Below are 16,057 nucleotides of genomic sequence, written 5' to 3'. Positions count from 1 at the left end.
AGTGATTTTTATTTTATGGTTTATGTTGTGCGATATTGTTTGGAGCTGATGGGCACGCCCATATAATGTGGTGCATCGCATGTATTTGTGCGATGAGTATGCTTCTGGGTGTATCCGGAGCACGAGTAGTGGTGTAAGGAAGGTGCTTGTTTGTAGAAGTCTCTATGCAGTTGCTCGATGTTTAACGATTTGTCAGGAGGAGGGTATTTGTAGCGAGAATTTCTATAGTATTCGAGGATTTCTCCTTAAGTAGTCTTTCGAGCTCCCGTTTGTTTGTATTGGGAAACATTTTTTTATGTGGTTCTGGGGGGCGTAGATCTGCTAGGGTCTTTTCTAGGATTTGTTGTCCAGAGAGAGATGGGCGACGCAAATGACTCTCCCGGTTGATACTTGCTCGGGCAGCGTCGTGCGCAGCATTGTTCTCAATTACCCCTGCATGGCCTGGCGTCCAGATCAGTAAAGCGAGATTATTTTCCGCTTTCACCCTCACTCTCCGCTTTTTTCATCCACCGCTGCGCTCCGCGTTCGCTTTCATCCGTTCGCCCGGTTACGCCGGGAACGCCGACGCTCGACGTAGCAACGGGCGCCTAAGAGCTGCTCTCCAAGATACGTTGCGCTGCGCAGTTAAACCTCGATATAACGAACTTCAATATAACAAAATTCTCTATATAACGAAGTATCTAAATTTTCATAACCTCGTGTCCACACATAATTTAGAACCACAATATAGCGAAGTGTGTGTATGCGATTTCAATATAACGAAATTTCGCTTCCGCAGCAAAAGTACGCCGAGGCAATAAACGGAAACTTCCGCGAACGGAGATGGTCAAATGATTGAATTACAAGCGGCTGCTTGCAAACGCGCCTCTCGAATCGCGCGCGACGTGACAAGAGCGACCGCCGAAGTGCAGCCGCATAATGTTCCGTATGAAGTCCAAGTGCGATAAGATCCTATCGGCCCCACGCACTTTGCGCTTTAGGTGCGAGTGAAAGTGTGAGGGGGAAAAATATGGTGGCTTCACGAGTGCTGCCTCACCGCGTGGACAAAAAGAAAGAGGGGGAGGGGAGCTCACTCGCGGTAACGCGATCAAGCACGTGCGAGGGGCGGGGAAGGGGCGTTAAGTCGGTGCGCGTCGCGAATGCTGGCGCGCGTCTCGGCCGCGGCTGCGCATCCGCGCCCACTGCTTTAGAAGCAATTTGCTGCGTGTGCACAGAATGAGCGTGCTGCGACGGCGTGCCATTATGTAAGCTATCTTCCCGCGCGTTTAGTGTTGAAGGTTGCGTAATCTCGTGTTTCGGTGACCACTTGGAGCGAGAGGCAGACGAAGCATTCGGTCCCCGCTGCCGGCGCTTTTCGTGATAGCGTCGTCCCAGGTGCGGGCGACGCCATCAGCCGCGGGGGCGGAGTGCACGCGCAAGCGTCGCTGGCATCGCTTAATTTGTACCGTCGATGTGAAGATATCGTCGGTATGACATGAAACCGCATCATTCGACTCCCAAATTCATCGAAATGAATCGTTTTCTCATTTGCTTTCTTCGATTGCCCGATAATCCGGAAAATTCTGCGGCCCCTTTCCGCGCAAGAAAAATCAATCGACTATACGTACTTGCACAAAAGGTCGAATTTCAATACAACGAAATTTCGATATAACGAAGCAAAGTGCTGTTTGCACGTGCTTCCAAGCACGTGCTTTCCAAGCCTACGAAGCCAGCAAAGACGAAAAAAATACCGATGCCGACACTGCTTCAAGCATCAGCTCTCTGTCACGCCAATGATTTTAACAGCATCTGTTCAGGCCTAGTTTGCTCATATCGGCATAGATGGACTACACTGTATAACAATCAAAGGAGCCAAATTTAAACCCCGCAAGTTTCTGGAACATTTACCACATCACAACGGCCCAAATGCTAAATAATTTTAACTCTGTGACGTCACACAAACATACTGAAGTTCGAGAAATGTAAGCTTGGACATCCTTCTTGGTAATCAATCTTCTACCACAAAATTAAGAGTTTTGACTGAATATTCTTTCATTCTAATTATTTTTGTGTATTCTCACTGTATCCCTTCAACAAAGTATGAATGCGCCCCTTTTCCAGCTGCCGTTTTGAGTGTCCGCGTAACAGAAGTATGTTTTCTGATATGCTCAAATTACAGTAGGACGCTATCATGTCTCGAGGTTGTGTGCAACTTCTACTTTACGAATTTTCCAATGCATTTTACTTTGAGAAATTAAATTAGTTCAGCAATGCCTATACGCCATGTGGAGGGCCTGCGCAGATTGGGATGCATGGTTCGGCATGACTTTTCCCACACGGGCAACTTCGCCACCGACACCAGATTTTCTGCGGCACAGGGCCCGTAACAGTACGGCGTTAAAATCTAATTTCAGTACTTTTCTTGCATGCTCAGAACTGTAAAAAGCAGCAGCGAAATGTATGTATAATTTTCTATTCTCCAGTGAAATTTTAGAAGTTTTCAGAATGTGGACTCCATGCATGAACGTCGCATCGACATGAATGTCGCATCGAAGAACATACCTATTTCGTGTCTCACACACTTCGGAAGAACCTATCCAGCCACTTGAAAAATATGCCTCATGAAAAGCATTGTTGCAAAAAAACAATGAAGGAGGCATGCTCACGGCATGACATACTGACGGCAAAAATTTAAGTCGGCCTTACACCCTTCAACTCGCGTTGATATAACCATTTCACACATATTATTCCAACTTGCAGTATCATCTCAATACGAACTTTTTCGAAGATGTCATCATCATCATCATCAGCCCGGTTATGCCCACTGCAGGGCAAAGGCCTCTCCCATACTTCTGCAACTACCCCGGTCATGCACTAATTGTGGCCATGTTGTCCCTGCAAACTTCTTAATCTCATCCGCCCACCTAACTTTCTGTCGCCCTCTGCTACACTTTCCTTCCCTTGGAATTCATTCCGTAACTCTTAAATGACCATCGGTTATCTTCCCTCCTCATTACGTATCCTGCCCATGCCCATTTCTTTTTCTTGATTTCAACTAAGATATCACTGACTCGCGTTTGTTCCCTCACCCAATCTGCTTTTTTCTTATCCCTTAACGTTACACCTATCATTCTTCTTTCCATAGCTCGTTGCGTCGTCCTCAATTTAAGTAGAACTCTTTTCGTAATCCTCCAGGTTTCTGCCCCGTACGTGAGTACTGGTAAGACACAGCTGTTATAAACTTTTCTCTTGAGGGATAATGGCAACCTGCTGTTCATGATCTGAGAATGCCTGCCAAACGCACCCCAGCCCATTCTTATTCTTCTGATTATTTCAGTCTCATGATCCGGATCCGCAGTCACTACCTGTCCCAAGTAGATGTATTCCCTTACCACTTCCAGTGCCTCACTACCTATTGTAAACTGCTGTTCCCTTCCGAGACTGTTAAACATTACTTTAGTTTTCTGCAGATTAATTTTTAGACCCACCCTTCGGCTTTGCCTCTCCAGGTCAGTGAGCATGCATAGCAGTTGGTCCCCTGAGTTACTAAGCAAGGCAATATCATCAGCGAATCGCAAGTTACTAAGGTATTCTCCATTAACTCTTATCCCCAATTCTTCCCAATCCAGGTCTCTGAATACCTCCTGTAAACACGCTGTGAATAGCATCGGAGAGATCGTATCTCCCTGCCTGACGCCTTTCTTTATTGGGATTTTGTTGCTTTCTTTATGGAGGACTACGGTGGCTGTGGAGCCGCTATAGATCTCTTTCAGTATTTTTACATACGGCTCGTCTACACCCAGATTCCGCAATGCCTCCATGACTGCTGAGGTTTCGACTGAATCGAACGCTTTCTCGTAATCAGTGAAAGCTATATATAATGGTTGGTTATATTCCACACATTTTTCTATCACCTGATTGATAGTGTGAATATGGTCTATTGTTGAGTAGCCTTTACGGAATCCTGCCTGGTCCTTTGGTTGACGGAAGTCTAAGGTGTTCCCGATTCTATTTGCAATTACCTTAGTAAATACTTTGTAGGCAACGGACAGTAAACTGATCGTTCTATAATTTTTTAAGTCTTTGGCATCCCCTTTCTTATGGATTAGGATTATATTAGAGTTTTTCCAAGATTCCGGTACGCTCGTAGTCCTGAGGCATTGCATATACAGGGTCGCCAGTTTCTCTAGAACAATCTGCCCACCATCCTTCAACAAATCTGCTATTACCTGATCCTCCCCAGCTGCCTTCCCCCTTTGCATAGCTGCCAAGGCTTCCTTTACTACTTCCGGTGTTACCTGTGGGATATCGGATTCCTCTAGACTATTCTCTCGTCCATTATCGTCGTGGGTGCCACTGGTACTGTATAAATCTCTATAGAACTCCTCAGCCACTTGAACTATCTCATCCATATTAGTAATGATATTGCCGGCTTTGTCTCTTAACGCATACATCTGATTCTTGCCAATTCCTAGTTTCTTCTTCACTGCTTTTAGGCTTCCTCCGTTGCCGAGAGCATGTTCAATTCTATCCATATTATACTTCCTTATGTCAGCTGTCTTGCGCTTGTCGATTAACTTGGAAAGTTCTGCCAGTTCTATTCTAGCTGTAGGGTTAGAGGCTTTCATACATTGGCGTTTCTTGATCAGATCTTTCGTCTCCTGCGATAGCTTAGTGGTATCCTGTCTAACAGAGTTACCACCGACTTCTATTGCACACTCATTAATGATGCCCACAAGATTGTCATTCATTGCTTCAACACTAAGATCCTCTTCGTGACTTAAAGCCGAATACCTGTTCTGTAGCTTGATCTGGAATTCCTCTATTTTCCCTCTTACCACTAACTCATTGACCGACTTCTTGTGTACCAGCTGCTTCCGTTCCCTCCTCAGGTCTAGGCCAATTCGAGTTCTCACCATCCTGTGGTCACTGCAGCGCACCTTGCCGAGCACGTCCACATCTTGTATGATGCCAGGGTTAGCGCAGAGATGTATGCAACACATTTTAACGGTGCTTTTGTTATCTATGCACTCCTTGACGTGCACCATTGTGCACACTGCACCTGAAGGGGTTAAGCATGAGCACATAAATTCACATAAATTTAAGGCGCCAAATCCTAACTGGACTCGTGAAAAAGCATCCCAAAACATTTTTTTTCCCCTCTTGTTTTTTGGTGTACAAAGAAATTTCTTCTTCCTCACACTCTACTCGGCAAACCACATTGACTTATGCTGCAGGTGTGTTGCCCTTTTTGCTGGAGACGCAGTAAGAACGCATGCACAATAATTATCAAATACATTTATTTGTTTACATTTGCTGTACAAATACCTCATCAGTGCCTCGCCTATACAATAGCAGTCGATAAAAACAAAGGTGAGATTGGTGCTTCTCACCATGCCTCGCGTATGTACAGAAAAAGTGGGCCCTCCCCTAACCTGTTCCCATGTTTTTTTAGCTGTTCCAGTTCCACACAGAGCCCTTAAGAATTGCATCTTGAGACACTATTCAAAACCCTCATAGTTTAAAAGGAAAACCCTGGTACATATATACTCTATGCTGTTTTAACTTTTGTTCTGTTGTAACACACCACACAACACGTCTTTCATGCAGCGATGGTGCAACTGCATTTTCCTTATAAAAGATATAAACACATTGTCACAGTTCTGCAACTTCCTCGCGTTATACGCATGGAAAATACATGGCCGTGTGACAATGCATATGGGATTATATTAGTGGGTAGTCAAAAAGAATTTTTTAAAGATTTCATTAGATCTTGCAGGTTGATAAAATATTACGTTCAAGCAACTTTAAACCTGCAAACTAAATAACTAAAATTAATAAAAATATTTTGAAAGTGTCAGTTAAAATAAACATTTTTTAACAATTCTAAGACAAATGCCACCATGACCATCAGTTCATGCTGTCCATTTTCATTTGTCTGACACCTGTTGTCAATGACTATTTTTCTGCAGCTGTTAAGACACTGCTTCACAAAATTTAAAAAGTGAGAAAACATGATCATCTCAAATGACCTAACGTTAAAGGACATGCCAGCAATACCTATACATCATACGCGCACATTTGGTAACCGCCGAATCGCAGGTATTCAGGAAACCGATCGATGTAAACCCAAGGAATACCCTCCATTACCAAGGCCGCCTATACCGATTACACATATATAGATACCTTACATGCAGGAACATGCACTTCAAGGTCAACTTCGCTCAGAGCAAGAGCACATATTTACGGAGTTTCTGAGGCAAAGCCCAAACAGTTACCGGCACAGTTTGCGACATGTCATGAAACATCACGCACCCAAACCACACATATATTGGCCCATTAATAAATACCATGCAAAAAGCACGTCTCAGAAGCTAAGAGCCTAGAAACCACACACTTCTATGGACAACTTGCGTGCTGCTTGCAAAGGGGCGGTGTTGCAGTTAACGTGCATCATTAGTGTGCACATTCTCAGGTAACTGTGTAAGGGAAACTATTTATATGGGGCATTTGATTTTAATGTTAACAAAATTTTTAAAGCATCGCCTGTGCAAGATAGCATACTCCTACCCCTTGAGGAGAATCACTACATACGTAGGCAAACATCACTTGCATGAAAAAGCAAGATGCATATTCAAATGCAGTCCGATCTTGTTATAACGAAACTGCACTTAACACAAAAATAACTTTGCTGTAAGCGTAAATTTCTTAAGTGTTAATATTCACAAGGAAACAGTTTACATTCGGTCTATCATATTTATGTTCCAAATGTCATAAGAAATTACTAATCACCACTAATTACTTAGGGCAGATGCTGCAATTCGTGGATTAAATCCTTCCTAAGCAATCCAAATGCTGCTGCTGCTGCAGCAGGGACTAAAAGCCATGACCTGCCTCATGCTTGGCAGAATGCCACAGTTGCTTAGCCTGCAAGATGCATTTCAGTTTCTCAGGGAATTAATGTTGGGCCTCTTAAGAGTAATTGCAGCTCTTAAGATTAGTACCATACTTACATTAAAAATTTTGTCAACATTAGAATAAAGCACCCGGTATATATAAGTACTGCTGTGCACAACGCTTACTTTCGGCAGCTGCGAAACCTCTTTGTGCTGCACCGCATTCTTAAAAAAAGAGAAAGACTGATGACGAGAGATTTTGGGCACGTCAAACAGCTAACACCTACACATTCCTCCCGTTCTACAGCACACCTGAAAAGTTGTGAACAGGAAATGATTAAGCACATGTGCGTGAAACAACACTGTGCACGTTCAGCCGAGGCTTCTTGCTATGCACCTGTAGAGGCTCGACTATGTTGTGGAATTAGTAGCTGGACTGATAGAGAACACCAACTGCCCCCTGCACCCTTAGAAGAAGAGAGAGACAGATATCTTAAGAGATGAGCGATAGTGCTAAGAGCATTTTCCAGTTCCTTTGCAAGAAAAGCGCTACCTAGCCGCAAAGGAATAAAGCAGCTACTACATGGAAGATATTTACGGCGTACCTCAGCATGGCAACATGGGCCGCTGGCCCGTACTTCGCAACAATCACGCAATTTTACAGACAACATAGGTGTCTATGGCATACGGTTTTCCTTACAGTCGCACCAACCATGCGAAATGCACTTCAGCCGATGTTAGTCTGGTTATCTCGCAGCGTAAAATATTGGCACTGCGACACCGTGCAATGCCACACCAAAAATAAGTCGGAAATCTGTTCCTCGCACTTGCCACTTTGGAGAATGAATAGGGGTTACGGGAGAGGAACCATAGACTGACACTTCTCTTCAAACTACACTCTACCTTTGTACAGCAGGTTCTTTTCTAACATGTTCTGGAAAGAAAGAAGTTTGTAGTCCAGATGGATCTCCCAGAGAGTGGGTGTCATTATACGTGTTACGATTCTTTCTTTGGCGACTTCAGCAAAAAACGGATTACTGCCTATAGGGAGAGCAGGCTAGAGAAATTTATCAAGGGTGGAAAATGCATGCAGCTTGGAGTGGCATCACCACGGTACAACCATAAGGTCTCTTCAAAACAAGTAAAACATGGCCACCCATGTACCGTTGTGCGTGCTTCGAGCTTTGTACCATTTCCGAGACAGAGCTATGGTCATACAAGAAAAAAAAAAGGACACCAGAGCTTGAAGCAAGACATTGGTGCATAGAGCAAAATGAAGCTCCGCCATAGGTTCCACTTGCAGAAGTGTGCAAAAAGAGTACATTTTTCCACATCAGCAGCATACTATCAATGCCCGCACAACTTGCCATAGTAATTGATTTTTTTTGCCCCTCCCAATATTGTCATGTGTGAATCTCATGGGCTAAAGAATGTCACACTCTCAACGCACTGTGTTTACAATGTTCAGAGAACGCAAGTTTTTCATAGGTCCATGTTTTCACATTTCAAGAATTCTTTTTAGAGACAATCAATTATCGAAATTCACATCACAAGCCAATGCTTCAGCTTACACCAGAAGCTACTTGCTTATGTGGAATAAAACTTAGCATCTCTAAACACTTATTTTAGATTGCATACTTAGACAAAATTTATGTCGCGATTCACAACCATTGTCAGATGAGCCTTTTATAAATGCACGCTAAGTAATCAGATTTTCTCGACAAAGTTAGAACAACGCAGTAAAAGAATTAACGCAAAAATATTATATACTCCGACAAAACAAGAACAATTAAACATTACATCTGCAAGGTCCCGCGCGTTATACCTTGTTTTGTGCTATCGCATTGAAATAAAACTACATAAACTATAATTAATGCAACAGAATCTACGTTCAACAAACCAACTTTGCTGGTTGAAAAAGGGCTCGCATTTGCACCCTAGGCGAAAAATATTTCGCTTGCCTTCGTGTACCATGCAAACCGAAATGTGGCTTCATGAAGCAACGTTTCGGTATAAGCTAGAGCATGAAATGACTTCTTCACCTGTTCTTATTTTTTTTTCTCATTCCTTATGAAGGCTGCAATCTGTGTTCCAAACTGTACAGCACTTCTAATAGTCCCTAGTTCACAAATTCCTCATTATGGCAGCCTTGGGACACCTCTGCCACCTCCGAGACGATTTGGTCATGCTCATCACTCTTCTGAATCAGGTGCAGGTTGTAACACGAGCAGCGAGATTCATCTAAAAGACATCACCGAGATGTCTACTTCTAGACATTTTTTTATGGCTATTGGGTGTCTATTAGATGTCCATATTTCTCACACAGCTGAGCTTATATCTGGCACAAGCTATGCCATGGGAGTACAGCAGAGAATGCTGCTTGTGAAGCAAATTGAAGATTGCTAAAGCAGGAAGATAAGGCCCATGCCTTTGAAGCAAGCCATCGTCATAAAAAAAGAAGGGCCATCTGTGGAGACAGGTTAGTAGTGGTTGTCGCAAACCCACCTTGTGCTCTGAACAAACTACAACGAGGCTTTGTAAATAAAATGCCTACAGGGCAGGTACAATAAAAAAAGAGGAAAATAGAGAGGCTGATGAACACTTTTTCTAGGAGGAGAGTCATGAGCGCTCAGATCACAGCAATTCGTCCAAACCCTATCCTGTAGACAAATCGATGTGTCAATACACAAGATCCAAGATTAATTAATGAACTGCTATGGCTATTATGAAGTCAGCCAGTTAGTGTAAGGAGTGCCCACAGCAAGAAAAACTGCCAAGGAGTGCTGCATGCAGCTATCTTGTGCCGAGCACTCTTAAAAACTGGGAAGCCAGCATCACTTTCAGGTCTGGGTCGCACTAAAAACAGGGAGTGGTGGATGCACAGCAAGGGACGAAAGAATTTTGCGATGAAAAAAATGGCCAGCCATTAGCCAGTTGGGGTGGCCACAATGGGGGAAGAGCAGTGAACTGAGAAAAAAAAAATGAAAACAAGAATGGGCACCACATGGGCACACTGCAAAAGCAACAACAGAGGTCCTTGAAGTGTGTCTTTTAAGAGGGTGGACAACTTAGGAATCGACAGGCTGCGGATAGGGCTCTCCGGCGGAGGCACCCTCCGATTGGGCAGGAGGGGGCGGGGCCACTTCCTCGACGGCAGAGCTGGCAGTGATGAGCGATGACTGAGTGAGACTGCGGAGCGACGACCGCCGCTGCTGCTCACGGCGCACAGCAGCCTCCTTGTCCCATGGCTTTGCCTTGACCCGGTAGAAGCGGGTTCCAGCGGGCACTCGATATCTGTTCTGTGGCTGCGTGTAGCAGATTCAAAAGGTCAAGAGTGATCCGTGTGAAGTGGCTGGAACTTCCATCTTGTGAACCAGCCTCTACCCCCTCCCCACTTCCCCTGAAAACACTAAACATAGATCTAAATAGAAAAATGTCACTTTTGCCGCAGTGGAGGTGCATTCCAACATGGCAGTGATAGATGGCTCAACTGCTTTGTTGCGCTGAAAGTTTCAATGACAATGCTGCAGACGATGAGCACGTCGGCTTTATTGTGAACAAGCTAGTAATGCTCATAAGCATAGCATTAGAACTGCAAAAAGCTTAGCCTGTGCGAAACTTAAGGTAAATTCATGGTTGTAGTTAAGCTTATGCCAACTAGCCTTGATTTCAGCTCTTGTACAGCTCAGAGTGCTTCTCAACTGCAGAAGAGCTAAAATCTAAGTTAGCCTGTCTCCCTTGAACCAACTAAGAAATGAGGAACAAGTAGGTAGTGAAGCATCCTCTCACCCACCACTGTAGCTTAGCGGCTATGACATAGCGCTGCCGAGCTCAAGGTCGCGGATTTGACCACAGCTGCGGCGGCAACATTTTGATGGGGGTGAAATGAAAAGTGTTCAGGTACTTACGATTTAGGCACATGTTAAACAGCCCCAGGCGGTCAAAATTAATCCAGAGCCCCCCACTAAAGCATGCCTCATAATCAGACTGTGACTTTGGCATGTAATACCTCAGAACTTTAATTAATTAAAGCATCCTCTCACCTTGCGAGCTTGACAGAATTCTTTCTCGACCACCTCAGCCAGGACCCAACCTTTGCGAACTGTGCCAGGTGCTGGTGACAAGAACGGAAGGACAAAGACATGGACATTAGAGACGGCTCTTGTCACTGGTCTACTAGGGTCCACAATCTCGGCAGCAACCAAAAAAAAAAAATGAAAGCTAGAGCACAAGAACACAAAATGGGCAATACAAACACAGACACCTGTGATGCCCGTTTTGTGTTCTTACATTCACTGTTTTTCTTAGCACAGCTGGTCAAATATGCCCACATTATACCAGTGTACGACTTCGCGATCACGATTGTGACTGCAGATAGAATAATTCAAATAAAAAATATTTCAATGCATTTTCCACGTTAAGACTGCAAGAGCACACACTGTAACCAGTATGCTTTCCATGGTACTCAAAAAAAATAAACAGGTACGACAAAAAATTGGTTCTTGGCTTCTTGAGCCTGACACCAATAGACACTACTTTATTCATATTATACACTCGTACCTGTATTAACACAAGATTCGGTCTGCACATTATAAATGCAACAATGAGAAAGCCGAGAAAAATGTAATGTTATGTGTAAACTCAGCTACAAAAAACACCCTTGGATATGCTCAGAACAAAAAAGTGAAAATGTAGGAGCTTATCTGAGCGTTAAGTGGTAGTGTTAACATGAGGGAGCCGGAGGAGAGCATGACATGAGCCACGACACAGCCTTGCGCTGCTGCTCTCCTGCTCAAACTGATTGTGCAGAGATTGACGGATGTCAGACTAATTATCTAATTAGGCTGAATGAAAAAAAAATAATCAGAGTATCTCCAAGCGACGGCAAACAACATTACTTTGGTTCTATCCAGCCATGTGGCATTTGCATATTTTTTAACTTTGGCTAAAGTTAGCTGGGACACCCTGTATATAACCTAAATGTACATATGGAATCTCACGGCAACGCCGACGCAAGAAATTTGCTTGGAGTGTCCGTACACCTGCTACTGCAACAAAAACAAGAGTCGCTCCATCACTGAACTCTGACACATCAGCAGATGTTTGTGTCACTGAAGAAAGAAAAAGCTCACTGTGAAGCGAACAAGACCGCCAAGCACCCACGAAGGCAATGGTGATTTCGATCGTACGTCTATACTTAGTCAGTACAGTGTGATAAATAGCTAGACTACGGTCAGTCAAGATCCCCGCTCTTTCCTCCGCCAAAAAGGGGATGCTTTATACTGACGCAGCAACGTGTGTGCGATTCCCCAGCAATGTGCTAACAACAGCCCCTTGGTCCCACAAAGGCAAGACAGTCACGTGATGCGCACTCCCTGCTGCAAAGCGAGGGATTGCTTCCCCGTGTGAGTACCACTTTACCTGTTAGAAACTCTACAATGGCTTCTTGCATCAGCTCTTGTGACAGCGAAGCTGCAGAGAACCACACAAACGGAGAAACATACAAGTTACGCCGACCCACCTGTCTTGAGGCCGAGGGTGTCGAGGCAGTCCGTGTGCAGAAAGTGCAAGTTCGGGCCCAACACAAAGAGGACATAATTCTGGTGACCTTCATCGTAGCATAGAAGCACAATGTCACCAGGCTGGCATCTGTCAAGAGGAGAAGGGCATAAACAGAGCCACAAATTAATGGCAAAAGACAAATCTTATGACAAACTTAAAAGGACACTAAAGAGGCAGACACTAAATCAGTTTAAAGTGGTACTGCATGCCCTAAACGAGATGCAAATGAAAGATCTTAAATTGGCTGGTGTCTATACGAAAATCATAAATAAAGCTATAAAATTGTACATATCATGACAAAATCTTAAAAGTTGGCAGCTGTGTAATTAAACCCTCTACTAAGGTCCAATTTTAAAGAAAAAGCTAAACAATGACATACGTGAGGATGGAGACCTTGTCAACGGAGGACGGTGGAAGCTGTGTGCCAAAGTTGTCGGACATGGCCATCTGCACATTTCACAGCAGAAGCAGGCAATGAATACGACAAGACCGACCAGTAGCCTAGATTATAATTATGGCATTGCCATCATTAGTTCTGTTTGTACGAACGCTCATCCTGCCTGAACCTTGGCTGCCCATGACCTTCATTTCATACTGCTTATAAGCCCAAACATTGAACTGGCATTGCAAAATGAACATAAATGTTCATTATGCTCCAGCACTTGTTCTTTCTCTGTAATACCTTCCTAATCGTAAGACACAGCTGACCATAAGACTGCCCACACACCGTTCCACACCGCCACTGACAAATTCAAGGGCACCATGGGTGTATTGAATGCATGAATAAATAGCATACAATCAACCAGCAGATTATCTTGTATATCGATTTGAAAAAAAAAAAAAAAAAGAAACAGAATGCCATCACAGCAAGCATGATAAAGCAGGACAAGTGGTGATTATTGCTGTAGACAAGCTTGTCGCTATGACTACTAAGCCAGGTGGGAAGCAGCTTCCAGAGAAAGACCCTAAATTAGAACTGTCAAGTGTGGTTTTTTTTTTACATCCATTTTTTTGTTCATTTTGTGGTAAGACATGACTAAATTAAGAGAAAAATCAAACCCAAATTTCCATTTCCTGAATTTCTCGTCACGAGTTTCAAAATATTTTCTCCTATTTGGGTGCTGTAGTGCAGTAACTTCTTTTTAAATCTTGCTACTTCAGTCTTTAGTTCTTTTAGAATACAATTTAATACATGTTCACCAATAAAAATCTAAATTCATGTCATTGAGGCAAGTGTGTTCCAATGACAGAGTGAACGCATGAGTTGCATGTTCCATTTCATGGAGATAAAGGGGTGCACCGGACTTGTGTTAAATTCTGTGACATGTACAATGGGTCCTTGCAAGGTAAACATTGCTGGCTGTAGTGCAAAAGATAGAACTGCTACATGACTAGACTGCCAAAAACACTAAATGACTGCAAGCAAAAGTAACAGGTTGTCATGTGGGCTTCCTCCACGAAATCGGAAATGGCTTGCATTACCCATTTTTCTTCTGCATTGCTTTGAAAACTTTCACTTTTGTTTCACTTCTGATAATTTGCAATACCTTTTGCAATACTTTGCTTAGCAGATTAACACTAACCAGACTTTAACAGTCAGTTGTTGCAAAATATTTGGTTATTTTCAAATGTTCTAAAATACTGAATACAGTCAAAATCTGATTTGTCGGACTCCCTAGGGGCCACGAAAACATCCGAAAAACTGGGCAGTCCGAAGAAATGAATGCATGCTTTTTACTGCCCCCAAGAGCTCAAGTCGCCACAGGCATGTCTGAAGTAGCTCTGAAGGCCTGCTGGTACACCTATTAGGCGTACCGGTGCGCATGCTGGGACAGGAGATGGTGGGTGCATGCGTGTATAATCAAGTCACACAGACGGTGTTCCGTGGCAATTGCCCTATCCCATTCCTGGTATGCTTCACCACAATACTTCGTGTATGCTTCGCCGCGCAACACTGCTGTATTGAGGCGAAGCTGATTTTCGCAAACCGGTATTATGCAATGTGCCGTGCTTTCCAAGCTTCGAAGCCATTGGCTAGGTTTACAAAGGTAGAATCGGCGTCATTGCTGACAGTGGTGAATTCTTTCAATGAAAAAGATGGCAAAAAGAGCTTGGTAACGAATGTCGAAACAGCTCTGCCTAGCACTGCCGCAGTGCAGGCTACGGCTGCCACGGATCTGTGCTCAAGAGCGCCGGTTCGAGGCGGCGGCGGCTTCGGTTAATGCCGTTGAAGACCTGTGGTCACGGCAAAAAGTCTGAAAAATCAGTTGGTGAAGGGTTTTTGCATCTGAAATTTCGGACATTTTTGCAGACAGACTCTAGGGCGCGTGTGGCAATGCCGCGAAGGCGTCCGAAATATTGGGCCTGTTCGAAAAATCGGGCATCACCCCAAAAATCGGTCTTTGACTGTGGTTCACTTTCACATACGAAAATTAATAAAGTATGATCTCGTTAATTCAAACTCCAAGGAGACCGGAAATTCATTCGAGAAAAAGCAGCCTGAACTAAGAGAGCCTCTTTAAATGTAGCACCCCATCAATTGTGTGGTTCAGCATGCAAAAATAGTTTTTATCTTTCCTACATCAACGCCTCGCTAGTCGTTCTGGAAGAAGCCTAGGTTCAGTATAAAGTCCAAGCGTGATAAGATCGCGCCTCTCACGCTATTTGCTGTGGGCGCGAGAAAAAATGTGCGAGGGTGAGCTGAGAAGGATGGTGGCTTGATGCCGTCCTCCCACGTGCCCGATGTTGGAGATCACATGATCAAGCTCGCCCTAGGAGAGGAGCATTGGTGAGCACGGTAATGTGATCAAGAGCACACTAGGGGGGGTGGGAGGGGGGGCATATGCCACTCTGCTTGCTCTGGTTCGACCTCAGCTTCTCTTCGCTCGTCATTTTTACGGCACGCGATGTTACGGTAGCTAGCCACGAGTAGAACGCCTTCATTTTTGGCTCAGGCTGCATGCGAAAAGCGTTCCATAGGAGTGAGAAATTTTGTTCTAAACCACTGCGTGGTCTTTGGAGCTCAAATTCGCGAGTGTTTTTCTCTATTCATGTACATAGGACCTTGCCGGGACCAAGAAACCAGTTGGAATTATCTGTCAATCAGAATTAGAGATTTTGAAGTATTGGGATTTCACTGTAGTTAGTGTGTAATATTTGACTCACATTCAAAACTTCCAATATTCACTCACCACTACTATAAACACTCTCTCACTGCTTGCATTTATGACCAAAAAATAACATACCGTAAAAACCGGACTATAGGTCGGACCGGAATATAGGTCGATCCCCCAACTAACGAATCCTCAAAATGAAAAAAAAAAATATCCTTTTCAATGGCAAAAGTACCGAAAGACATGACACCCTTACCTTGAAACAAATGCGACTCGGGGGGTTGCACAATGGTGACAGTATTTATTTAAATGCTGCTCGCATGTGCACCCGGCCAAGTTTTTAGCGGTTTCGCGCGATCATCGACACGCGTGCTTGTCAACACCTTATTAATGGCGCTGAGCAGCGAAACAAACGAGATACGCGCATGTGTACACATGCCCTTACTTTCGCTATTTCGCCGCTCCGTGCCGTGATGATAAGATGCTGACAAACACGCGGGTCGATGG

The 16,057-nt window shown here is 44.0% G+C and overlaps 1 protein-coding gene across 2 annotated transcripts in view; it reads right to left on the bottom strand.

The window, feature by feature from the left end:
• Positions 1 to 5,261: 5,261 nt before the first annotated feature.
• The window catches only part of Atg17 (autophagy-related 17), a 60,059-nt gene continuing 49,263 nt past the window's right edge, over positions 5,262 to 16,057 (bottom strand). For both annotated transcript variants that reach the window (XM_050176051.3, XM_050176052.3), the window contains 4 exons: positions 12,817 to 12,884; positions 12,397 to 12,524; positions 10,919 to 10,989; positions 5,262 to 10,180 (listed from right to left, as the gene is read on the bottom strand). In XM_050176051.3, coding sequence (XP_050032008.1) covers positions 9,944 to 10,180; positions 10,919 to 10,989; positions 12,397 to 12,524; positions 12,817 to 12,884 — 504 coding nt within the window. In that variant the 3' untranslated portion in view covers positions 5,262 to 9,943. The remainder of the gene's footprint in view (positions 10,181 to 10,918; positions 10,990 to 12,396; positions 12,525 to 12,816; positions 12,885 to 16,057) is intronic.

This window comes from Dermacentor andersoni, chromosome 9 (assembly GCF_023375885.2).
Source record: "Dermacentor andersoni chromosome 9, qqDerAnde1_hic_scaffold, whole genome shotgun sequence".
In the NCBI taxonomy this organism is placed as follows: domain Eukaryota; kingdom Metazoa; phylum Arthropoda; class Arachnida; order Ixodida; family Ixodidae; genus Dermacentor; species Dermacentor andersoni.
Note: the sequence above shows the minus strand (reverse complement) of the source record. Positions and strands in the feature narration are given on the sequence as shown.